We start from the raw sequence: 26,678 nt of genomic DNA on the forward strand, positions 1-26,678 counted from the left end.
CTATGAGCTGAGTGCCCAGTGCTGAAGGAGAGCCTTTCTGCCATGCAGGCCCAGTAGCACCCAGTGCTGCCACCTAGCGTAAGGTTCTAGCCTCACATTCACCTTTGCCCAGTCTCCGTTGGGTAACTAAGGCGGGGAGCTTCCTCTTCCCAGGCCCCAGGCGTGAGGAGGCATCTCTCTTTGGGGCAGGGAAGACAACTCAGTCACCAGGGGCGGCAGTAGCGGCTATCAGAGGACTCCCAAGGAGAGGGGAGAGGAGAGGAGGCTGAGGGAAAACTCCACAAGGGAGGGTGTTCAAAAAAGGGTGGGAGGCTGCCAGCTCTGCAGGCAAGGGGGTAAGATAACTGGGCTCCTGAGCCCCACAGGGTGCCACAGAAAGACTGTAGTTGGTCAAGGGAGCCGTGGACTCAAAGAGGTTGAAAACCTCTGGGTTAAAGGACAACAACGTTAGAGGGTCAGCACGCCATGCCATTTGAAGGAGATTAGTATTTTGCAATATTTTCTACATTTTGCATAGCCTAGTAAGGCTGGACAGTTGCCCAGAGCAGTCCTTGGAAGTTTGATGGGTTGACTGATCTGAGTCCCTGACCTGGCACAATCTGCAATCCCCACCGCTCAGCAAACTAATGGTGAATGAAGGATTGCAGAGCTGAGCAGCAGATTCCCACTAGGGGGCACGGTGTGCTCTCTGAATGCAATGTTTCACTTCATCCAGGCAGGAGGACCCTGCTCAGTGCTCATCCACACTCAATTTGTCCTGTGATTTCTAGGAGTCCAAGAGGTTTTTCTTTTGTCCCACCACTTTGCCCAGGAAAACCCGCTATCAGGTTTTCTGCAAATTAATATTTGTTCTGATTCAGCAGTAAGCAGTGAATTTTCTCAGGGAAAGGCTTGGGACAAAAGAGAAACCGATAAATCGCAGGACAAATGGGCACAACTCCAGTCCCTTGAGCATTTGGGTGAAATTTCTACTAGCCAAACTAAATACAGTGGTACCTTGGTTTGCATACGTTTTGGTTTACAAACATGTCAAACCTGGAAGTGTGTGTCCCGGTTTGCAACCTTTTTTTGGGATTACAACCCATTATTTTTTTTGGATTACGAACAAATTTATTTTGGAGGCCCCACTGGTGAAAGCGTCCCTTGGGTTACAACCGGTTTGGGTTTACAAACGAACCTCCGGAACAGATTATGGTTGTAAACCAAGGTACCACTGTACAACATAGGAGATCCATAATTAGGATCTCACCTTTTAAAAAATAGTTCAGAACTCCCGAGAGACATTAACGGGTTGAGGCAAAAGGTGCTGAGAAAAGGAGTGCTAACCCCACTTCCCAATACCATTTTCCTGATCTAAACCCCCACCCCCCACCCCCGTTGCTGTTTGACCTGCATACTGGTACCATGCAAATACAAACCCAAAGAGTGCTCACCAATGCTTCCTCCTCATCCTGGAAAATAAGTGACAGGGTTTAACCCTGGGCCATTGTTGTTCAATGTCTTTATAAACAGCTTGAACTGAGGAAATGAGGGGACACTCATCAAATTTGCAGACAACACCAAACTGAGAGGGGTAGCTAATACCTCCAAAGATAGATTCAGGATTCAGGGTCCAAACTAACAAAATGAATTTCAGCAGAGGCAAATGCAAGGTTCTGCACTTACACAGGTATAATCAGATGCACAAATATAGGATGGGGGACACCAGGCTTGACTGCAGTATATGTAAAAATTATCTAGGAGACTTTGTAAGCTGCATCAACAGTAGAAGAGAAGTAATAGTACCTCTCTATTATGCCTTGGTCAGGCCTCACCTGGAGTACTGTGTCCTGTTCTGGACACTGCAGTTTGAGAAAGGATATTGACAATCTGGAACATGAGCAGAGGAGGGTAACTAAGATGATAAAGGGTCTGGAAACCAAGCCTTATGAGGAACAGTTGAGGGAGCTGAGTATGTTTACCCTGGAGAAAAGAAGACAGAGCAGTCTTCAAATATCTGAAGGGTTGTCACACAATTGACATCCCAATTTTAGTATTTTTTAATTGGAAGCAATTCCCATTGCTTCTGAAATAACTTCCACATAAGTGCTTTGGAAGACAGTTTGTAATTCTCACAAGGAACGCCCAAGCTCTATTTCTATTATCAGAGAAACTAGTTTTCACACAAAAATAGCCTCTGGCAAGAAAAACTATATGGCCTCAGGTATCGCAGCTGTTGGCAGGAAAGTGAAAACCAAAATATGTCAACTGCGGCTTAAATAAGGTATCTGTCACCAGTTCTTCTTAGCTGAGACAAAATTATGCTGACCTGTATAGATTCTTTTATTCTGGGCCTCTATCTGTATCATGCTCAGTAGAAATCAGTTACACTGGAAACAAGGCTAGGAATACGACTGGAAGAAAAACTTAAGTTGCCAGATATTAAAAATCACATGGAAGATTCAAAGCCTGTCTTCTTCTTTGATGATCACTCGTAGCCGAGTAAAATTGTCTTCCGTAAACACGGTTTTAAAAGTGAGTCCGTAAGTGACTGTGGAGGCCAATTCTGGATCCACATATCCTTCCACAGTGGGGACATTAGTTTCTGGGCGGGAATTGATCACGGTGTGGATTTGCCAAGCACGCCTTCCTCTTAGCACGTTTCTCCCTTGCATCCTGAGTTCAAATGTCTTCAAAGCCTTTGGTAAAGGCTGTTCTCCAACTGGAGCACTCGCAGGCCAGTGTTTCCCAGTTGTCAGTGCTTATACTACATTTTTTTTAGATTTGCCTTGAGACAGTCTTTAAACCTCTTTTGTTGACCACCAGCATTGCACTTTTCATTTTTAAGTTCAGAATAGAGTAGTTGCTTTGGAAGACGATCATCAGGCATCCGCACAACATGACCAGTCCAACGAAGAGGATGTTGAAGAATCATTGCTTCAACACTGGTGATCTTTGCTTCTTCTAGTACACTGATATTAGTTCGCCTGTCTTCCCAAGTGATGTGTAAAAATTTTCAGAGACACCGTTGATGGAATCTTTCAAGGAGCTGGAGATGGCGTTTATAAGTGGTCCATGTTTCAGAGGCATATAGTAAGGTTGGCAGTACAATAGCTTTGTAAACAAGCATTTTGGTTTACCTGTGAATGTTCCAGTCCTGTAGTTGGGTATTCGGATGATTTGATGGATTATTTTTACACTTTTTCTGACTATGGACAGAAAGTCAAATCAGTATTGTGAAATTCTAGGGGTGAGAAAGAAAACATTGTTTTTTGGCCTCCTTCACTGCCTCTTCAGGGTTGCTAGATCACAACGCTGAAGCCTGAATTGACAGAATTCCCACCAGGGTCTGGACTCTAAAGCAGCTGTCCCCAATCTGATGCCCTCCAGCTGATTTGGACTGCTGGGACCAATAGGTGTTAGAATACAGAACTGCTGAAGAGCACCAGGTTGGAAAAGGCTCTTGTAGACCTAGCAACCCTATACCCTTCCCTGCACTCTTCCTTCCTACCAGTTGTGTACAGGCCACCCTGTCTATGGGCCCAACATGTAGTTTTGCCCCAGTCATACTTTCTCTTTCCTGTCTCCTTCCTTCAACTTTATGTCCCCACTCCCACCCCAAGAAGTCTCTGCTTTTCAGGCCACTGCAAACTTTATCCAGTAACCTAACTTCTCTAGTACTCTGGTGTCACCCATTCCAAAGCATACAACCCCACCTTCATCTTACCCAGGGCTGGCCCTACCATTGGACAGAGTGAGGTTGTCTCAGGCAGCCAGCTTTTAGTGTCATGAAAGGGCAGCAAATGATTTATTTATTTTTTAAAGGTTGTGGGAGTTTCTTCCTTGATTTCCAAAATAACTTGGCCAACATAGGTATTTTGCATGTCCCTTGACTGGGGGTGAACATGAGTCAGGCAGCAAAGCATTTTGGACCAGCCCTGAGCACTGTGATGAGAGCCTCTCCTCTCCTTGGCCTCAGCTCCCTCCTGTCTCCTCTGCCCTTTTCTGCAACCCTCTTCCACCTACCCATCCTTCCTCAGGCATCTAGACAAAGTTAGTTTGCTCAGTTAATATGGGGGATATAGATATAGCAGTTGCATTTTGGTGTTTCCCGTTTATTTGTTTTTGTATTTTTCAATATCCTTTGGGGAGGGGGGAGAGAAGTCTCACTTTGAAAATACAGTTATAGCACCACTGTTTATATAGACTGACAAAAGGCTTATGAGTTACCTGGTAGGAGGAGGCGGTACCTCTCTGCACCGCTTGCCTTAATTTCAAAGCAGCTGCTGCTTCCCTTGCCTGTTTCCACTAGCTGTTTCCTGGGCAAAGTCTTCAAACATCAATGTTGATTCAAAAGGAAATAGCTGGTGTGGGAGCAACCTAGGTTATTTCTCCCACATATGATTTTTACAGAGTTGGGGCAATATGCAATACACTCGTTCCATTAAGACAAGGATTCCAGGTTCTGCAATAATATCTCGCCCGTCTCCTCCCTGTGTGTGCACCCTGCTCCCCTACCCAAATTTGCTCCAGAGGGTTGAGGGGAAACCCAGAACAGATTTAGGGGACATGTGGGGGAGAAGAGAAGATATCCTGTTGCACAGATGGAGATCCAGGTTACCTAGTACTACTCCGTATATAACCCATAGTATCTAAACAAAAGACATCTCGGCTCCAGGGGCAATAAGAGGGCAGGACAGGAGAGTTATGTAACCTGGGCCTCATCCTCAAGGAGGACTCAAATTGAGACACTTGTTACTTTATAGGCATTTGATAAGTTTTGCAATTTGTTTTTATGTGCATTTGACCAAAATGTGACTTCAGCTAGAGAAGCAATTCTTAAGTAAATAAGAATTTCAAAATATGTGTTTTTCTTAGTTGGTTTTTGTTTTGTTGTCATTGTTTTGTTGTTTTGTTGTTTTTCTTAGTTGGTTTTTGTTTTGTTGTCATTTTTATATTAACTGTGGCTGGAGAACTCAAAAGCTGGAAATGGCCCAGACCTTCTCAGCTCATAGCTTAGGTTTCCAACTACTACACTACTAGAGGTCAACAAACAATATATCTGTGTGGCTGTTTCCTGATATATCAGGGAGAATAATTACATTCCTAGCCATCTTGCCTCCGTTCTTCTTTCTTGATAATTCTGTATTTTGGCCAGCTCCATTCCTGGACTTCCAGCAATGTACATAGCACAGACTAAATGCCTACTTCCTTCTCTTTTCCTCTATAAGACAGCAAATTTAATCATATTCCTGCAACCTCATATCCCATGACTGCCCCACAGTGGTGTTAATGATTACCATGCGTAATCCAGAAGCACATAGTTATTACTGCATTAGACACTGACACATAATTCTTATATACATGGCATTAAATTCTGCACATTTTTATTGTCAAAAGGAGGTTCTTTCTTGGCCATCCTTTCATTAATGAGTGAATACAATTCAGAAGTGCCTTTCAATAGAATATTGGACAAGACATCTCTGGTGAAGCACATGAGGAAAGTGTTCCCATAGCAACAGAAAGCCAGGAAAGATCGCAGAATTCCTTTCTTTAACCCCCACTTCCTTTAGATTGTCTTTCACAATAGATGCTTCTAACCTAGAGAATCAAAAGAAGTTTTTTGTTATTCAGGATTTTCTTCAGCAAGACGCTTTGAGAGTGATGGAAATGGATCTTTATCTCAGCCAGTCCCTGATCTTATCTAGGCAATTCCTATGTTCTTAACTAGTTAGTGAGGAAGCTAGCGACAAAGCTCGTTAAAAATCATGTTATAATCTGAATTATGTGGCTATGAAGGGGGTTTGACTAGAAGACCCTTGGGGTACATTCCAACTCCACAATTCTATGATTCTATTAATGTAGTATTCAGTATAGATTAAGCCAGAGAGTTCAGAGTGGAATTCTGTATCAATGTGACTCTCTTGAACAAAGCAAGGGAGAAAATTAGGGTAAAATACATAGCTGGTCTTAAGCATGCTCGGGTCTTGTTCTCGGTACAGGAACCAGAAGTTCAAGAAAAAGGAAACAGAACCAGAACACTCGCTCACATATTGCACTCAGGGCCACATTAATTAGTTAATCATTTGAATAATAAAAAAAAAACATTTAGCAAAATGAATGGAGATTATATGAAACAGCAACATGAGAAATTCTAGATGAGTGTTCATAACAGTCTCTTGCAGCAAAACCAGCACTACCTTTTGGCACATGAATGTCTTACAAATTTATTGTGGCGCGACCTTTCGTTGGCAAGAGCCTGCGTCATCAGATGAAGGAAGCTTGCAGGACAACAAATTTGTTTGTCTTTTTAAGATGCCACACGACCTTCTTGTGTGACGCTATGCTCGAAAACCAATATGACCCTTGACCAATGTGAGCCTTGCAATGGTCTCAGAGCAACCAGAATATTTAGCATAGCCTGCAATCATTCACCACCTCAATGTGCCCTTTTACAGATAATGGTACAAAACTCTGATGATATCTCTTTCTTGCCTGGATCAAGAATAGAGAGGGTTCTGCGAGTATGTGTAAAAACTATCCAAACTACAAAGGTGAAATTTACATTAACTGCACCACTCACTGCCTCTAGCCCTGGCTAGTACTGGCATGTGGCCCCAAAAATATTGTCGGGGGGGGGGGGGACATAGGAAAAGCCTGCTAGATCAGGCCAATGGCCCATCTAGTCGAGCATCCTATCCTCATAGTGGTTAACCAAATGCCTGTGGGAAATCCACAAACACAGTCTCCTCTCCTATAGCTTCCAGCAATGGTTGTTCAGAAGTATTACTGCAGAGCATAGCCATCATGGCTAGTAGCCATTTATATCCTTATCCCCCAAGAATCTGTCCAATTCTCTTTTTAAGCCATCCAAATTGGTAGCCATCAATGCCTCCTGTGGCAGGAAGTTCCACAGTTTAACTATGTGCTACGTGAAAAAGTACTTTTATTTTATCTGTCTTGAATCTTCTAGAATTCAGCTTCATTGGAAGTTCACGAGTTCTAGTGTTATGAAAGAGAGAGAGAAAACTTTTCTTAATCTACTTTCTCCATGCCATGCTAAATTTCTATCATGTCACCTTTTCTCTAAACTAAAAAAAATCGCAAATGCCATAAGCTTTCCTCACAACGGAGTTGCTCTGACCCCTAGATCATTTTGGTTACTCTTTTCTAAAGCTTTTCCATCTCTACAATTGTCCAAAAGGAAACACAAACCCTGGTACCCCTGGAATCATGCTCAGAGATTGGGGTGGCATGTAACAATATTAAGGAATCCAAATTATACAGTACAGTGGACCCTCGGGTTACATTACCTTCGGGTAACATAACTTTTGGATTGCGAACACAGCAAACCGGAAGTGTATAATTCTGCGTTGTGAACACACACGCGAAACACTCTGCGCACCGCACACATGTGCAGAAACGCTCTATTGCGCCACACGCATGCGCAGACATGGTGCCTCTAGGTGTGGACTTTTCGGGGTACATACGGACCCCCAGAATGAATTAAGTTCATACCCAGAGGGTCCACTGTACCAGTCAGTAAAACAGTTTTTAATAAATTCACAATCCACAATATTTATTTTGGTTTGAAAATCCGTGAAAACTCCAAATAACTGCATTAGAGAGTAAAAAAAAAGTTTTGGATGTTTGCATAAAAAAGTAAATACAATGGTTTACTCCAAATATTACCTAAAAACGAAGAAACTGTGGCATTCTTCAGGAGCCAGTTCAATTAACCTACAATATCCACAGGATTTTAAAATGTTCATGGGGAGGAGGGAGGTCATTATTCAGCAAGAGATCTCCATATACCAAAATAGGTGTTCCCAAGTGGCTTGCACATATTTAATATTTAATATGCAGAAGGGTGGCACTGCATGGAGAGAGAAATGGCACTCAATACCTAAGGGTGTGTCTAGGATGCTCCCGCAGAGCGTACACATTGCTAAACACATTATCAGTACAGTCAATTATAAACACTCATGGGGGCTAGGGGCGGGAGGAAATTCCAGCCACCCACTTTCCCCTGACCTCATAAGAGATAATCAGAGCCACATATATGTTCATTGGGGAAGATCATCTTAACGCAAGAGTCAGTCTGCTGCTGCCCATAAATTTCTCTCTAGTGGAGCTATAGTACATGAGACTGGTGTAGCAGGTTGACTTTGAACAGGGATTCTCCTGTTGAAATCACAGGGGTAGTCTTGAGAAGCCATTATCCCTCAACATACATCCCTCCAAAAGTACAAAAATTGTACTGGACTTGCAAAGATTTAGGCTGTAATTCTACACGTTAGCCTGCTTAAATCCCACTGCCTTTGAGTGAACTTAAAAAGTTGAATTCTGCAACTCTAGGCCTTACCCATTGTTTTACCCAATTATGTTTCTTATTTCAGTGAAAACATTCAAACCCATTTTTGCACAACCTTACAGGGGGAGGGACAGAGTTGAGGTTCAACAAGCTATTTTGTACAACGCAAAGTAGAGCATTTTGTTTAACGTAAAGGTGCACTTGTATAATTGTCCCAAACATTATCACAATAAAGTATTCCTTTGTACTGAAGAACCAAGAGCACACAAACATATTTCTTCTTCAGTTTGCGTTCTTAAAAAAAAATATTGTCAAAAAAACCCACACACATGTGCTTACGTCAAGGAAAACTGACACATATTCAATCAATACCAACTTGTCACACGCCTAAAGTTTATTACTATTGTTATATATTTCTTATACCTCGGCCTTTTTCCCTGAGGGGACTCAAGGCGGCTGAAAGTGCAGCACCCAATGTTTTTATCTTAAGAGATAATGCAACAAAGCAGAATTGTCCTTCCTGCTGGTTTGCTAAAGGAAAAACCCCAGTAATTCTGTTTTGGTTAGCTTTAGTTCTGGCGTCACCCCCTGTGCACCAAGGTAGAAAAGAAGCCCACAGCCAGGAAAAACCAACCACCTGCCTCTGTAGTTTTTGCTTACCTAGCAGAGAGCCTATAAAGATGATAACTTGCACCGCGGTGGTAAAATGTCGGTAGGTCTGCTCGTCCCGATATGCCTCCCCTTGCGAAGTCCCGTTGCCGTGGGCGCTTCTGTTGATCCCCGCGATCTGCGCGCTGGACGCGTTCAAAGCGCTGGCGACGGCGTGGTAGGGCCCGCGCTCGCTCGCGTTGACGGAAGCCCAGCTGGCGTTGGACCCCATGGCGAGGGGTCTCTTTCGTGGGCCGCCTTACCTAGCAAGCCCCCCGCGCGGGTCCAGCGCTCCTCACCGAAGGAAGCACGCGGCCGGCAGGAGCCGCCTCTGTCCGCCCGGCAGGCTGCTCCATTGGATCGCCGCTGGATTGCTGGACCGGGGGAAGAAGCGCGTCTGGCTTTTCATGCCCGGTGTCTTAGCAAGGGGCTGCCTTCACGGCGCAATGGGGGAAAGAGGAGAAGCGAAGCTGCTTGTAGCTCCGTGGTTGCCCCATCTGCCTTTGCCCCTGTCCATCCTCAGCGTGTCACAAACATAAGCCCAAGCGACATGCTCCTGCTCCGGGGATCGCACCGCGCTTGCATCCAAAAGGGAAACACCAGCTCTAACCCAGTTGGTGCTGCGCCTTCCAGTGCCAAGGTTTTGCTTCGCGTTCACATCTTTGCACGGGGAAGCGGCATCTCTCTGCCTTAGGCATCCTCACAGGCAGGTGCCGTTTGGGTGCTCAGCAAGCCCCAAACTCCCATGTGGGGATGTTGTTTCTCATTTGAATTGTGCCACAGTTCTCTTCGGAACGAATAGCGCTTGGGTGAACGCGGCCTCCTTTTGCATTGGCAGAGCTCCCTATCTGCGCCGCTCGACAGGCTGCAGAATGAGCAGCGAGCAACTCTCGTCTGCCTCGTTTGCTATGAGCGCGGCCGCCCGGGCTCCTCGCTGCCGTTTTTCATAGAGAGAGCCAGAAAGAGAGAGCGGGTCATGTGACGCTCAGCTGTGGTAGGGGAGGGGCAGGTTTGTTTTTTTTTGTGTGTGTGTGGCAGCCATCTTGCTTTTTGGGAGCTGTCAGGTCAATGTCTGAGGAAGACCCAAGGGTGGGGGGATCGTCTTCAGAATTCAGAAAGTTTATGCAAGTTCCTTAAATAGCAGTGCACGGGAAAAGGGAAGGATATGTAATTCATAGCGTTACATTTAGTTGATTTTTTCAAAAGGAGGGGTTTGTGTGTTTAAATACAATACAGGTGTCTTAGAATACTTAACACTTTCTGGACTACCCCCCCTTGCAAAACACGTACTGTACACCAAAAGCTTTTAAAATATTGCACTTGCAAAATAGGTCATGTGTTGTCTAATGTGGATATGGACCTCCACAATTTTATTTTTGCAATTGACTACTAGGAGCATGTAGGCAATAACCTCCAACTACAACTAGAAAACTCTCAGACTTTTCCAACAGTATATTGTTCTCCGAATGAATAGAGGTGCTAGGGATAGCCCTGAAGTTTTCCTTTGGATGAGAGCACTGGACACTTAAGATGTCTTGGAAGGTTTGTTTTGTTTCCAGACATGCCTGCATAACATAGTGGAAGCAAATAAGAACCCCTATAACATAGCAGATACCCAGATACCTTGTGCAGCAGCCCACTGCACCCTAGAATCCAGCTAACTCTAACTAGAAAATTATCGACCGCTGCTGTTTCTCTCCTAGTTTAAAATGTGAACTGCACTGCTTTATGCTGCATCTTTGTCCCTACTCTAGGGTTCAAGCGCTGATGGGTATTTCATTCTTAAAACTCCGTTAGATATATTCTGAGCTATCAGGGTTTCATTATCGTGCTATAAGTTCCCAAGCAACCATCTAGCTTTGCAGAAGTGATATGTCAGAACTGCTGAAGAACAATGGCTCCATTCACATCTCAAACAGGCAGCTGAGAAGGAAACCATGCTTAATGAGGATGTCCCAGAGAATCAGTAGAGGTGCATTCCTCTGTTACTCCTGGCATAGATCATTCAGGAGGATGACTACCAGTTTCTGTCCCAAAGATGGTCAAGAAGCCAAATTTAAATGAACCAAGATTATCAGCACCATCCAATAATGTCCAGAGCTAAGTCATGCAAAATGTACACTGACCTTTGCTAATTGTCGCAAAGTGGGGCAAATCTAATATGAAGGAATTAAAATGGTAGCTCTCTGAAATAATGTGAAACTATCGTGCATCCATAACATTTGTCTGGGAATACTGTATATAGAGCAATAATAGTATAATCTAAAAATATTTACACTAGGAAAAATGAAATATCTTAAGTCTTAGAAAATAATTTAAGCCAGGCAACTTTAATTTAGTTTTCTATGGGGCTTTTTTTTAAACCAAAAGAAATTTCAGTAGCTGCCATATAACACCATCATTTATTTTCCCACTTCAGTTACGACATGTTTAGTGGTTGAAAGATCTGCCATGACTATTGCATTAAAATGTTAATTTAATAAAGGGAAATGCTTTATCGTTAGAAATGACCGTGAACCCGTATGCTATGCTATCCAGAAGTGAGGGGGTGAGTTCCTGGGATGATGGGTCCCCAGCCCTTCCCTCGAATCAATCAAGAGCTGTTTTCTTCAACCTGCTGCCTTCCAAATATTGGACTACCACTGCCCTAAAGAACAAGGGCCAGTAGTTAGGGAGTATGGCAGTGTAGTGGTCCAACAAACATCTGGAGGGCACCAGCTTGGAGAAAGGCGGTCGATTTCTTTACAGTACAGTGGTAACTCGGGTTAAGTACTTAATTCGTTCCGGAGGTCCGTTCTTAACCTGAAACTGTTCTTAACCTGAAGCACCACTTTAGCTAATGGGGCCTTCTGCTGCCGCCACAGCACAATTTCTGTTCTCATCCTGAAGCAAAGTTCTTAACCTGAAGCACTATTTCTGGGTTAGCGGAGTCTGTAACCTGAAGCGTCTGTAACCCGAGGTACCACTGTATTTGCATGATTGTTGCTGGGCTGTGCAGAGACCTGAAGAAGGGCTATGAAAGAAGCCCTTAGTTTCGTTTTGCAAACTGCAACGGGAGGTGGGGCCGGCGTGGTAACTCCGGGCCTCGGCCCAGCAGCGCCTTCCCGGGGCTTCCTCTCGCGCTGCCGCAACGGGCAGCCGCGGTGTTTGGTGGGGCCTGCAAAGCAGGGCGGGAATAGCAGGCCGCGCGGTTCCGCCCACCGCGACGGCTGCGGCCTGGCTCGGCGAAGTGCAGCCGGCCTCCCTGGGGGCGGGGGGGTTTCGCTTTCCGCCTCCCCGAGCGGACATGGCCCAGGTGAGGGGCCTGTGGCAGCCGCGGGGGGAGGCTGCCGAGGCGTCTCCGGAGCAGCCCGAGAGCTACCAGCTTCGCCAGGAGAACGAGCTGCAAGTGCTGGAATCTATCTACGGGCAGGACTTCCAGGACTTGCGCCACGGCAAGCCGTGGAAGGTAAAAGGCTGGCCTCTCGCGGGCAGTTTCCTGCAGGGTTGGCTTCTCATTTCGGGGCGGGGGGCGAGAGGCAGGGCCTTTGCCTGAGCAGCCTCACGGATCTTGCTGCCTCGTAGCGTTTCCTAAGGTGGTGCGCTCGGCATCCGTTCCGTATTTTAAGACCCGAGGCCCTGCTGCTGCCTTCACTTTTCGATCCCCGGGGAAGCTTAACATCCGCGTTCCTCTGAATGCAAAAGCAACCAGCGCCTGCCGTGTGCTACAGAAGGCATGCCAAGGGCAGGGCAGAAATTCCCTCTGACTGTGCATCACTCATTTTATTGGTAACGGGTCCTAACAGTTGCGTTGGAGGCGACACGTCCTTACCTTTTAATGATTGCAGTGTAAACACAAAGTGTGCGTCATCATGGAAGGCTTACGGTTAGGAACAGAGGAAGTTGGCTTATGTCAAGTTAGATCCTTGGTCCCCTCTAGCTCAGTGTTGTCTATGCTGGTTGCCAAAAGCTCTCCATCTTTCTCACCTGGGGATACCTGGGAATTGAACCTGGGACCTCTTGCATTCAAAACATGTGATCTGCCAGCAAGCCACCGCCCTTTCCCAGTTGTTTTCTTGTATTGTTAGAGGCCTGTTATTCTTTATATTACTTTCAGCCGCAAATTTCAGCTGGCTAACAAAAGTCAGTCACAACTTCTGGACCATGCCTTAAATCTTAAAAAAACATTTTAAATAGTTTAGCAAATAATGCATGTTAATACTGCAAGCCCTGAGTTTATTGTCTCGTCTTGCCTTATCAATGTTCCATAAGATGACAATTTTTGACTAATTATGCTTTGGAGATGTCTGGCCACATCACATAGTCAGTGTATCCACACATTCAGTATTGGAGTTTTTCTCAGAATCTTCACAGAACTCAGATTATCACATAGTTTCACAATTTGTGATTTACCAAATTTAATGTAGTCTCATCGGTGAGCTCTTGTGCATTAGGAGACATGTCAGTCATCTAGAAAGCATAGTCACTGTCACAGGCAGGCAGCAAAAGCAGGAAATTAATTGAAATCCTAGTTGGCAATCATTCAGGGTTGGTGGGCTATATCCAGATTTGCATCTCGCATGCTGTGCAGAGAAAAACAGGTTTTGGAACCTGCCTGTTCCTGAAATTCAACCTTGAGTAACTACTCCGGGGCAGGGGGGGAACTGCCTTGAAAATGCAGCCTAGGGTTATCATTGTTGGTGCCTCTACACTGATCATTTTAAGCAAACATTTCTAGTGTACACAACCTAGCATTTCCACTATTTTCCTCCTTTCTTAAGCCTGAGGTACCTCAGTGTATGGTTATTATTAGCCATCATTTGCTTTCTCCCCAAGTGAGCAGTGATATAATAAGTATCAAAGGGAATTGTCATTTTCTGCTCCTCCCAAGTGCCCTTGTTAAACTGTGAAGCATCTTGTATGTACTAAAGTGAACACTAATAACTTCTCTTGTGTGCTGTTATGTTAGGCATAATTAGAAAGGTTATTATTCATTCTGGTCTCCCCAAAGACTATGTTCCCAACCCCATAACATTTGTGTGTGACACTCGAAACACGTGTTTTTTAACATAATCTGCTCATGATTTTCCTTGAATGCAAACACCCAAGTTATTAAACTACTATTACATGTGTATGTCAGAAAACCATATTCCATCCCACAAATGGCATAGTCCCCCCCCCCCAAGTTCTCCCAAATTGAAGTTAAACTTTGGGAGTCTTGTTTGAAAACAGTGGTTATCTATTTTAAAACATTTTTACAGGGTTTGTTGCAGCTTAATGTAACTAGGAAACAGAATTCAGAGCTTTTCAAATAGGAGCAGAATTAATTCTTGATGACTAGGGATACTGAGGAGAAGGTTTAGCCTTCACCACAGTGTTCTCCTCTTGCTGCTTCCATGCATATCAGTGTTTTTCATTTTTAAGAGTAAAAATAGAGAGGTGTAATTAGGGGCAATGTTGCAGTGAAGGCACCCTCCCTCCCTAACACCGGGTGGCGTAAATCTCTCACTGACTATGGGTTTCTGCAGGGGTGCACTGAGAGAGATGAATTGCTCATTCTTCCTCTGTACGGTTCTATATCCTGCTTGTTATAGTCACAGGCATTTTGCTAGTTAAACATAATTTGCTGCTTTCTTTGGCATTTGACTTTGAGTATATCTGTACCTGTAGTACCTGGCCCAGTCCACAAATCAGTTAAGATACTCAGATTATAGAGTGATAGCTCTGTTAATCTCTTGTAGCAGAAACTATCAAAGAGTCTTGTGGCACCTTAAAATTTATTATGGCATAAACATTTGGATTATGAAGTGTCCCAACCTCTTTTTCTGCTGAAATGACTCTTGTATGAGTACAGGGTGGTTTGTTGGTAAGGAAGCCAGTTGCACTGTGACTAAAAATATTATATCTGAGCTGATGCAGTAGTGGACAGAGAGAATGCAAGACTGGGGAGTGACAGCAGTAAACACAATCCTATACAAGTCAATAATAAGGTCAAGGACTCCCTTGCTCTTCTATAATGTGACCACATAATATTGTGAGTACAGTGGTACCTCCGTTTTTTAATGTAACCTGTTCCGGAAGACCATTTGGCTTCCTAAACGTTCGAAAACCGAGGCGCAAAGGGCCGTCTGCAGTTTCCATTGAGAAAATTGAAAAACCCGCAGCGGAAGCCGTTCGAAAACCGAGACTCGTTTGAAAACGGAAGTGCTCAATTACTTCTGGGTTTCGTACATATATCTGTGGTTGGCAGCTAATTTTTAACTGGCCATAATTTGCATTGGACAAAGGCTGAAGAGCTAACAACACAGGCGCTGCTTTCTGACCCATCCATCTTGGATGAAAGAACTCTTTAACTCCATCCTTTGTTACATATTTTTTAAAAGGAGGGCTTTGTCAAATTCTCTATTGTTCACACTGGGGAAGGAGGAGTTAAAGCTCTACCTATGTCTCTGGGTCAAACTACACACGAAGGGCAATTAGATGGTCAATTAGATGGACAAATGCTGGTAGGAAAATAGTTGAACAGCCTGATACTGCCTTTTCCTAATTTCAGGCTCCTGTGGTTGGTTTTCAGGCATATCTGTCTGTCATGCACAGTTTATCTCTGCTTGTGTTGAAGAAAGCCGTGGAGGTTGCTTAACAAGACAGTATCTCTGCTGGGAGCCAGACACAAAGCCCCTGAAGGCTTCGATGAGCTCCCAGGCTGCCAGCTGCTTTCCTCTAATGTAGTTAATTCTTTTTATATCTTTTAAAATTGTTTCAGGTACAGCAGCCTCCAGAAATCAAACTAGTTTTGCGCCCTCAGGGCTTGACTGGTGACTGTGAAGTCTATGTCAAAGTTGACTTGTGGGTCCAGTGTCCCCAAACTTACCCTGATATGTAAGTAAATGGCAAATCTATTCTATACTTCCCTAAGTAAGAATAATAATACACCTGCCCAGTTTTTGTCATTTAATCAGGCATACTGAAATAAGATGTCTGTGTGAGTCGCATTTCTGTAAATTTATTCAAAACATGTTTCTGAGTGTGTGGAATAACTGAAGTAGTGCTTCATACTGCCGACTCCCAAATCAAAGAGGCTGATATTGATATTACAACATCAAACGGAATAGTTTCTCTTTTATTAGGATTCACAGTCAATTCCTTCTAAAATCCTATCCTGTGTCCTCTCTGAGTTGTTTCCTGCCATACTTGCTGCCGTGCATATTTAGAAATTTAGCATGCACAGGTTACAAACATGATGGAATTCATATTAGTCTTCTTAGAAGATGTGTGTTGTGTGTCTTTACCATAGAATGCTGGTCAGTTTTTGTAATTTGACAAGATTTCTTGTGAGCCAGTTGCTTATAAAAACAGGGTGAATAAAAAGTATACACTTTTGAAGTACTGCTTATTTGGATGATGTGCTGTGAATGCTAGCATATAACTGCCCAAGGATCTGCAAATCTCAAATCTTGTCTCTGGTTACTCTTTCCCCTCTAGGGTTCCAGAAATTGAGCTTCAAAATGCAAAGGGGTTGTCAAATGAAAACATTAACTTGTTAAAATCCAGACTAGAGGAATTGGCAAAAGAACGTTGCGGAGAGGTGAGCGTGTTGATTTTGCCCTTGATATTGAGTGACATTGTCACTATAGCAAATTTTGTGTGTGTACCTTTAGTGCTATTATGTTTGGCACTGTGTTCTTCTAACCATTTTGATGGTACCCACCCCATTGCAGGGTTTGTGCCTAGCTAGGTGTAGGGGAGGCCATATCAAGACTTGGCCTAGCACGATAAAGCTCATTTGACATGTCATTTCAGATGGTCATGATTAATAGAAAGTGACCCTATTGAAAGTTGACAGAAAGGTCTGTCTGAAGCAAAAGTGAATGACGTCATTCCTAGGCACCCCATGAATTGAGTTATTTCAGTTCATAAATCACACAATAGCATATTCATAATAACTGGTTTAGAGTCAGGGGATATATCTGTATTGAATGAGGTTAGGTTAATCCCATGACTTAATTTAAAACAAATCGAACCCATTATGTGGAGTTTGTCTTTAGATGGTTAGCCAAGAACAGTGGAACTTAATCTCAGTGTGAAAGTAGACGTGCTTCGTTCTCCACTGTTTGTAAAGTTAAGCTTGAGAAAGTTAAGGGACGTGATGCAGAGCCTTTTCTGGCCATGACAATAATACTGTTGCACTATCTTCCCAGAGGACCTGTTTGTACTGCTTGACATTTTAACTTTTATATTGCTCTCAATTGGATGCTTTGTAGGTTGGTGGGGCTTGTTATATTATAGTATTATTATATCAAAGTATTAAAGGTGTTAATGGGAAAAAAGGATATAAATGTATAGTATAAATTGTCGCAAAATATTAACAGTGTTTGGATATTGTTACTAGAAGTACTTCATAGCTGTATGAAACATACAAATGATACTAGCTTCCCTCATATCAAGACAGGAGAAGAAAAAGTTTTTGGGTTTTTTTGCTACTTCACATAGCATCTCCATCCTACTTTTTTACTACGCAATATAAAAATCAAAAGATTAGCAAAAATAGGAACAGATCTGTTTTGCAAGCAACTGCTTTAATATTGCTACAGCTAGCATGTCGGAGGAAGCCTTTCCTGTTAGCAGCCATCTGGATTGTATCTATTTTGATAAATTAGAAAATCCAATTTTATTGCTAGAGGAAATGAGCATTGTACCAGCTGAATGTTACTTTTCAGAACTAAGCAGAAGCCTCGCTAACCGCCCTAGTCCATCCGAATGTTTTCAGCCAGTCAGAACTAGAGTCATATCCATATCATACATTTAAAGCACATGGCTTTCCCCCAAAGAATCCTGGGAACTGTAGTTTGTTAAGGAGGCTGGGAATTGTAGTTCTGTGAGAGTGACACTAGAGTTACCTTGGTCCTTTGAGTGTGCCTTGAGTGGTGTGGTTGTGACCAAATGCAATTTCCCACACTTACAAATACAGATTTGGCCTTGATATTTTAATTCCTACAGCAGTTGCAATTTAGAGTATATTATCGTTTACAGAAAAGAATGTTGCTAATCACCTGGTACGTGGAAAATCCTGATTATCTATTCAGAATACTTTTAATTCTATACTTAGATGAAGATGAATGCATGTTCAGATCTTATTCACGAGGTAGACTGCATAATTTTAAAGAATTCAATTAGTGTGATTGGGAATTAAATTCTTCTCTTCGCTGATATGATTAGTGTTTATAATGTCATCTATAACTGTCACCATTCTGACAGAATATCATTAATAATGTTCCACATACATTATCTAATGATTAACATGAATGTCAAATACTGATTGATGATCAGATTAAAAAGGGAGGAAAAAATAGATGTGGCTTTCCCCCCTATAACTATGCTCTAAAACACACTGCTGAGAAGTGGTGCTGCTGCTTTTTTACCAGCATCATTTAGGCACATATAAATATAATACTAAATTGGTTTCATGCATGGCTGTTTTTAGTGGCAAGTAATGCATTCAGCAGAAGCAGTTTGGATTTTCAGAACTAAAATACATGCAAAGAAATATGAGTGGTTGTGCATTGGCTTTTATTTTGCTATGTTTGGCAGAGATTTACTGGCACTGGCATTGAGCTCCACTGAAGTCACTGGTACTTGCTCACACAAAAATAGGCTTAGAACACGCTGCGAACAGTTTGTTAAAATCAGATTTTGCATTTGCCTTTCCTCTCCAGGTGATGATATTTGAATTAGCAGATTACGTACAATCATTTCTCAGTGAATACAATAAACCACCTTTAAAATCTTTCCATGAAGAAATGCTAAAGAATCAACAAAAAGAACAAGAAAGGCTCGCTCTGGAAGAAGAGCGGCGAATCCAAGACCTTAGGAGGAAAGAAGAGCAGATGGTGAGAGCATGAAATTTAAGATTTCTGTCCTGCCCCACCCATTTCATATGAGCCCTCAATCACCTGGAATCTCCAGTTGTGAACTATTAAAATTGTTTTTGTATCTGAAAACAGTGGGATGAAGATTGCACAACTCATTTAGTGAGTCCCTTTAAAAAAAAAAATGCTTTTGTTGTGTTTCCAGAACAGCAACCCCCTAACTTCATGTTGTTTTTGAATCCACCAAGATTTGAAAATGGGAGAGATAGATGGTAGTGGGCCCTGTTTGTTTTCAAAATAAGTCATGGCCTATTGTGCCTGCAGATCAAGCCCATGTGGTCATCCGCATTCCTCTTTGCTGATGTAAGGAAGTTAAACTTTAGGTGACCTTTTGAACTTCATCAAAGATTTTGACCCAGTACTATTATTTGCACTATTTCTGTAGTAGCCTGTCTTTAACACGTAGACTTGAAACTAAGTTTAGTTAAGAAGCTCTGTTTTGGTGACAAGTTTTTCCTTGCATTCTCTCTTGGCAGAGCAATATTTATACTGTTTAAGGGTGTCTTCTTCAGCAGATAAGTTTTCTCAATAAACTCTTACTGAAGCAAGAGTACAGAAAATTTCATTGCAGTAATGTTTATTTCAGCAACGTGAAATTCTTGATGAGATTCAGAGAAGGGAAGAAGAAAAGAGAGAAGAAAGAAAAAGGAAAGAAATAGCAAAACAGGTATTTTCAACATTCTTCTTTTGTTATGCCAAGTTACTAGAAGTGGTTGTATCTTGCTTTTGTAACTATTGGAATTCCTTACAAATTGCTTTGAAATTTCTATGTCTACAATCTCATTTTGGAGCCTGTAAACACAGAAATAAAGATTTCTCCATACCAGAAGCAGGTGGACAGTGAGATTTCAGAGTTATGAAGACATAATTATTCCCTATCCCCATGTGACAGAATCATAGTGTGTATCAGGGTTGAGGCAGAGAAGCAATGCTGTTTGTAGTCCCTATTGGGTTGCCATCTATGGCTTAATATATACTATTTAGTCAAGTAGATTTTGTGCGGTGTGGATTCTGTATCCATCTATTCATTGCTTAAAGTCCCCAGATGCTTCTAGCATGGGTTGCTTTCACCCTTGGATGTTACACAGTAGTGTTACTTCTGTTATTCCCTCTGGTGTTGCTGCCGTTGTTGTTTATTTATCACCTTCCACGTATGTCCCAAGGCGGTCTACAAAATATACAGGCATCCCCCTTCTTGTGCATTCAAAGAACGCACGACCGTGCATGCGCACATCACTGTGAACCTGGAAGTGCACATTATTGATCATGACGTTGCAAGTAATACTGCAGAAGAAACAATACTGAATCTTTAAGGAGATGCTGACCAACCCCCTCTCCAGAAAACCCAAAGTGGAGGTTCACAGGGACTTTGCATGTTTATGTATTTAAAGAATTGGGGTGCAATCAAGCTATCCCCTGTGTTTCTGTGTTTCCAGGAGCGTTTGGAAAGTGCTGCTTTGACAAACCAGGAAATATCTGTCGGTAGAGATATCACAGGGAACAAAGTAACGTCCAGTTTAAATGGAGGTGTTACAGAACATGGAGGGAACAATAAATACCGTGCAAATTCCACAGGGCGTTCCAAGTATGTATAGCTGTCCTTCTGAATGGAATGGGAGTGTTTCAGTGAAAATGTGTGCACTTGCACCCTATTACACACGATGTACAAGCACACATACAAAGTTATCAGCCTCTAGTTGTGCACATTGATTTGTAGGCAGGCATACTGTACTTATGCATAGCACTAGCAATCTTACAACTATACATAGGGGATGTAAAGTCATTATTTGGTTTACAAATAGAGCGAGTGCATTTGAACTTTTATCGGGTATGTTTCTGTGGAGTACTAGGGGCCACGTCCCTGCTTGTCAGCCCCCCCCCCACTTTCCACCTTGTCAAACCCTCCCCATTCCCAACCCACTAACTCCATTCCCAACCCACCTCATGCCACAGCTGCAGTCAAGTGGGATGAATGTGTTGCTGTGGCTTTTCTGAACATTTTAAATAGCAACAATGGAAAATGCCTGAACTTGCTATTAAGACTGTTCACTTGTAGTAGTACTTAGGACCGCTGAATTAAATTGCTTTTCTTGAGCATATATGAGCACCTCAAAACATAATTGTGTTTGATTGCTTTGTAGGAGAGAGCGTCAGCATTCGGCATGCAGTAATGAAGAATCTCCGGGAACTCCTGAAATTCTGAATTTCAATGCCAGTAGTATTGGTCTACTCAGGGTACACAAAGGAAAGTGCATAGGTAAATGGAAGAACTGCCATGCATTGAGAACCATTGGTGCCTTTTTTTCTATATAGAAATGAGGGAGCAATGAAAGCTGTATTGGGTTCGTTCACTGCCAGTACGGAGTCGAAGCTGTTCAACCATGTGAAACAGCCTGTTAATATTAGAGTTAAATGGTTTTAGTTGATTTTTTGGGGGGAAAAACAGCTGAAACTTTAATTGTGATTTAATTAATAAGGACACACATTTGCTTTACTTTTGAAGTAATTTTGACTAGTGAGTTGCTGTGATAGGCAATGAAACAAATACAGTCAAACCTCAGTTGTCGAATGTAACCCATTCCGGAAGCCCATTTGGCTTCCGAAATGTTCGGCAACCGAGGTGTGGCTTCTGATTGGTTGCAGGAGCTTCCTGCACTCAAGCGGAAGCCGCTTTGGACGCTCGGCTTCCACCGGAAGCCCATTTGGCTTCCGAAATGTTCGGCAACCGAGGCGTGGCTTCTGATTGGTTGCAAGAGCTTCCTGCACTCAAGCGGAAGCCGCTTTGAACGTTCGGCTTCCAAAAAATGTTCAAAAACTGAAGCATTTACTTCCAGGTTTTTGGTGTTCAGGAGCCAAAACGTTCCAGAACGGAGGTGTTAGGGAGCCTAGGTTTGACTGTACTAAGGTGCAATTTAAGAAACTTCTACTTATGTTAAAGATCACTTCTCTAGCACACTTCCCCACATATATATGGGGAGTATATGTGCCAAGGATCCAAGGAAAGGAATGAATGCAGGAGAAAGAGCTATATATGTAGCCAGTGCTTTGCTGCTGCTGAAGAGACAAACCGCATTTTAAACTGAATAGTGGCTTGTCCCTCTTGCAATTAGAAACATTGGCAGTAATGGCCAGCAAAGCCTAGTGGCAGCTCTCTCCCTTGCCTGTGTGGCCTTCTTTTCCTTTTTTGACAGTGAAGATTTAAGATTTCTCATTCCAAGATTTTTATGAACCTTTGCCCCAAATGCAGCACCCAAATTCTACCAGTTTGGTAGAATTGTTGAAAGCCATACAAATGTTGAACAAACCTCCTTCTGTGTGGCTTTTAACTGTTGGAAGGAATGTTGAAAGGATGTCTTGGCCAACATAGAGGTTTACAGGAGTAGCTCATTATAATGATCTTTGTTAATCTGTAAGCATCTGCTTCGAAAGCTGAAGCATCCACACACAAGCCTTTCGTATTTCTCTGTGCAGACAAGGATGAGCAGCTTGGTAAATCAGTCTACAATGGTTTGGAGTTGTACACTGGCAACTTCGTCCTGGTCCACGAGTGGGTACTTCAGTGGCAAAAGAAAATGGGGAAATTCCTCACAAGTCAAGAACAGGAAAAGGTTGAAAAATGCAAAAAGCAGGTAATCACCCATTTGTGTGTGTTGCTCTGCCTTGTGGTCATGTGGGCACTTCTTAAGACTGAAATAGTAGTGGATCCTTGAGAAGTTGAAACGACCTCATTGAAAATGATGTTATATTGTTCGGCTTCTTGAGCACTTATGTAGAAGCCTGCATCAATTGTTTTTGGACAGAATCATAATAAAACACGAGAGGAATGTCTAGGGAGTCCAGAGAGTTTTTTTGCTAAGGGCTTTTAAAACCTGGAGGGATGCAGGTGTATATTTTGGCTTTTTGTATTGGATCAGTTTACCTGTAAGAGGTGCAGCCATGTATGAAAATCTCCTTCATGATTCAAACTAAAAAGCACACACAAAGACTTAGGGGACATTTTACTACTCCAAGCCAAATTTCAACATATCTCTGGGCAGTAAAATGACCCCCAAACAAATCCACGCGTGTGTGGTGCCTCCAGAAGGGCATGTAAATCTACTTCCTGGGATCAGTTTTTGTTTGTAAAACTCCACAAGGCTGCTGCTGCTTCGTATTATTATTATTAATCTGAATACTTGCCATTGGGTAGAACAAAAAAGCACCCCAATGGCCAAAATCGATAAACCTCTTTGGATTTATTTTTTGTCCCAGGTTGTGGATTCAGAAAAAATACCTTTGTATATGGGTACTTAAAACTGCTGCTCTGGGTCAGTTTTTACTGTAAAACTACTTTTAGCCTGCTAAAATGGCTTAGACCAAAATAAAAATACCCCAAATGCAAAATCAGTTGGGATTTTTAACTTTTATTTTGGCCCCATGTGGCTGGAATTTGTGGTGTGGCTTATTCCTATGCAGATATCGGTGCCCTAGATGGACTTCACTGTAGACTACTTCTGTGTAAATTCTGCAGTGAAAAGTGCATCTGGGACAGGATTTTGTCCACCATTGGGCATCAGGGTAAATGAGAGGTGAGACAAATGTGAGTCACTGGATGTGTTTCTTTTGAACAGATACAGGGAGCAGAATCGGAGTTCAGTTCTCTGATGAAGTTAAACCACCCCAACATAGTCCGTTACCTGTCGATGGCCTTTAAAGAGCACAGTGACTCAATCGTGGTGGACATTTTGGTGGAACACATTGGTGGGGCCAGCCTTTCTATGTACTTGGACAAAGAGATCCCCCTTGCTATAGATCAGCTGCGTCATTACACAAAGCAAGTTTTGTCTGCTCTTGACTACCTACACAGCAGTTCAGTGGTGCACAAGGTTCTGAGCGCGTCCAGCATTCTGGTGGATAGTGAAGGAAATATCAAACTGACAGACTACAGTATTTCCAAACGCTTGGCGGATATCTGCAAGGAGGATGTTTTTGAACAACCCAAAGTTCGATTTAGTGAGGATGCCTTGCCGAACAAGCCAGGGAAGAAAGGAGATGTTTGGCGGTTAGGCTTGATGCTGCTTTCCCTCAGCCAGGGACAAATGACTAAGGAATATCCAGTCACAATTCCAAATGATCTGCCTGCTGACTTTCAAGACTTTCTGAAAAAGTATGCACCTATCTATTATTTTTTACGCTTTGCCATCAAATAAAAGCATATACATTTAACAAGAATGCTTACAATCCCAGCATAAATGAGGATTCATGGTACAGTCATGCCTTGGAAGTCAAACAGCTTAGTTCCTGAATGTTTTGGCTCCCGAACGCCGCAAACCCGGAAGTGACTGTTCCTGTTTGCGAACTATTTTTGGAAGCTGAACATCCGACGGGGCTTCCAAGGCTTCCGATTGGATGCAGGAGCTTCCTGCAGCCAATCAGAAGCCACACTTTGGTTTTGGCAGTCGAATGGACTTCTGGAACGGATTCCATTCGACTTCCAAGGTACGACTGTATTTTAAAGATAGAATCATAGAATTGTGGAGTTGGAAGAACCCCGAATCATAGATGTACTCAAAGATTACAAAGCAAAGGAACTATTTCAGGATCTGGGTTGGCGGTAGGGAACTCTTGCTACAGGCCTAGTTAGGCCTGCCAGGCCCTCATTTGGCCCATGAAATCATTCTCGCCAAGCCATGCCCACCTGCCTTGCACCTGACATTGTTTATGGCATCAGGTGCAGGTTCAAGGCCATGTGCGCAGCACTTCTTAAGCTCTGGTGGTCAGCTGATTGTTGGCCCTTGCATGCCCAGCGCTCTGCAAAAATGGGTCACCAGTTATCTGACTTGGCAGAGCAGCTTCCCATGTTCCTAAAACCATCGTTAAACATGCATTATTTTGAATTCCATTCAGGTGTGTTTGTTTGGAAGATAAAGAAAGGTGGAGCCCTCAGCAGCTATTGCAACACACTTTTATAAACCCACCACAGGTAGTTGTGATGGAAGAAAGCCCAGAAGGTAAATAGTCAATCATATAAGATTATTGTTGTTGTTGTTGTTGTTGTTGTTGTTGTTGTTGTTGTTGTTGTTGTTGTTGTTATTCCTTGATGGCAACTTTAAAATATTCCCAGAGGCAGAAAGTAAAGCCCTACAAGTAAATAACTCATTAAAAAGCAAAATTGTTGAAGTATATCAACCAACCTCCAACTTTAGTCTGCTGTTCCACATTGGCATCTAAGAAAGGAAGAATCCATGAAAGCTCATGCTATTTCAATGCAGTCATAGTCAGCCTTAAACTTAAATAAGACATTTTCTTTAAAAGACACTGAAACAGATTTCAGTCATTTAATGATATTTGGCTCCTGACTACATTATTTTCTTGAATGGGTTGTTATCCCACAGGGCCGCCTCATCCACGAGGCAGGCTGAGGCAGCTGCTTTTTTTTTTTTAATATAATTTTTATTAGGTTTATAATATACAAAATTCAAATTCCAAATACATGTTTCCATAAATCTAGTGGACTCCCCCCATCCTCCGAACACTGCATTCTCTGTAAAACCAAAACCTCAGCAATTTGTTGACTTATTTTAAACATAATAATATATCTTCCATTTTATCGTGATATCTGGTCTCAAAACATTTCAATCCGAATCCATTAATTTTTAGTTTCAACACAATAAAATTATTTCATTACACCACTTCTGTCTTGTTGTGCCTTATTTACCAATTCAAAGATTTACCGATACTGAAGCTATAATTTCCTAGAGAGAAGCATTTTTTAACATTCATACAACTTATAATGCTTTTTCAAATAGTCCTTAAATTTTTCCCAAACTTCCTCCGTTTCTTCTTCTCCCGAGTCTCGAATTCTGCCAGTCATTTCAGCCAGTTCCATATAATCCATCAGCTGCGTCTGCCATTCTTCCAGTGTGGGTAGATTTTGTGTCTTCCAGTGCTTTGCCATCAAGATCCTTGCTGCTGTAGTAGCGTACATAAAGAAAGTTCTATCTTTCTTAGCCACCCTCTGGTCTACCATGCCCAGGAGGAAGGCCTCCGGTTTCTTGGGTAAGGTGAGTCTAAGCACCTTTTTTAGTTCATTATGTATCATCTCCCAGAAGGCCTTCACCTTCGGGCAGGTCCACCAGAGGTGTAGAAATGTCCCTTCCTCCTCTTTACATTTCCAACATTTATTATCAAACAGGTGATATATCTTTGCAAGCTTGACTGGGGTCATGTACCACCGGTATGTCATTTTCATAATATTTTCCTTCAAGGCACTACATGCCGTGAATTTCATTCCGGTGTTCCATAACCTTTCCCAGTCTTCAAACATAATGTTGTGCCCCAAGTCCTGCGCCCACTTTATCATGGAGGATTTAACAATCTCATCCTGTGTATTCCATTTAAGCAGCAAGTTGTACATTCTCGAAATTAACTTAGATTTTGGCTCAAGCAACTCTGTCTCTAGTTTCGATTTTTCCTCCTGGAAACCCACTTTTTTGTCCGCTTTAAAAACTTCCTGGATTTGAGCATAATGCAACCAATCTCGCACCTTGTTTTTTAACTTTTCCATACTCTGCAACCTCCATTTATCTCCAATTTTTTCAATTATTTCCCAATATTTAGGCCAGTGGGCCTCCATATTGAGTCTTTTACGTGCTTTGGCCTCCATCGGTGAGAGCCACCTCGGAGTTTTACTCTCCAATAAGTCTTTATATTTTGACCAGACCATAAAAATTGCCCTTCTGACAATATGGTTTTTGAACGATTTATGAACTTTAACCTTGTCGTACCACAAATATGCATGCCACCCAAAAGCATTATCAAATCCCTCCAGGTCGAGGACATCGGTGTTCTCC

At 42.6% G+C, this 26,678-nt stretch overlaps 2 protein-coding genes across 3 annotated transcripts in view; one reads left to right on the forward strand and one right to left on the reverse strand.

Annotated features, from left to right (window-relative positions):
* The window catches only part of GPR176 (G protein-coupled receptor 176), a 32,326-nt gene extending 19,298 nt beyond the window's left edge, over positions 1–13,028 (reverse strand). The window contains exon 1 of one of the 2 annotated variants that reach the window (XM_081886905.1): positions 12,753–13,028. Coding sequence is in view for 1 of the 2 variants with exons in the window: in XM_081886904.1 (XP_081743030.1) it covers positions 8,954–9,173 (220 nt within the window). In the remaining variant the exon portion in view is untranslated. Of the gene's footprint in view, positions 1–8,953; positions 9,844–12,752 lie in introns of those variants that run through there. The other variant, XM_081886904.1, reaches the window with a different exon arrangement.
* The window catches only part of EIF2AK4 (eukaryotic translation initiation factor 2 alpha kinase 4), a 46,799-nt gene continuing 32,314 nt past the window's right edge, over positions 12,194–26,678 (forward strand). Inside the window, exons 1-10 of the mRNA XM_081886382.1 lie at positions 12,194–12,389; positions 15,684–15,799; positions 16,403–16,505; positions 18,634–18,807; positions 19,433–19,513; positions 20,283–20,431; positions 20,988–21,103; positions 22,318–22,475; positions 23,457–23,992; positions 24,733–24,836. Coding sequence (XP_081742508.1) covers positions 12,228–12,389; positions 15,684–15,799; positions 16,403–16,505; positions 18,634–18,807; positions 19,433–19,513; positions 20,283–20,431; positions 20,988–21,103; positions 22,318–22,475; positions 23,457–23,992; positions 24,733–24,836 — 1,699 coding nt within the window. The 5' untranslated portion in view covers positions 12,194–12,227. The remainder of the gene's footprint in view (positions 12,390–15,683; positions 15,800–16,402; positions 16,506–18,633; positions 18,808–19,432; positions 19,514–20,282; positions 20,432–20,987; positions 21,104–22,317; positions 22,476–23,456; positions 23,993–24,732; positions 24,837–26,678) is intronic.

This window comes from Podarcis melisellensis (assembly GCF_964234715.1).
Source record: "Podarcis melisellensis genome assembly, chromosome: 1".
Taxonomy (NCBI): Eukaryota; Metazoa; Chordata; class Lepidosauria; order Squamata; family Lacertidae; genus Podarcis; species Podarcis melisellensis.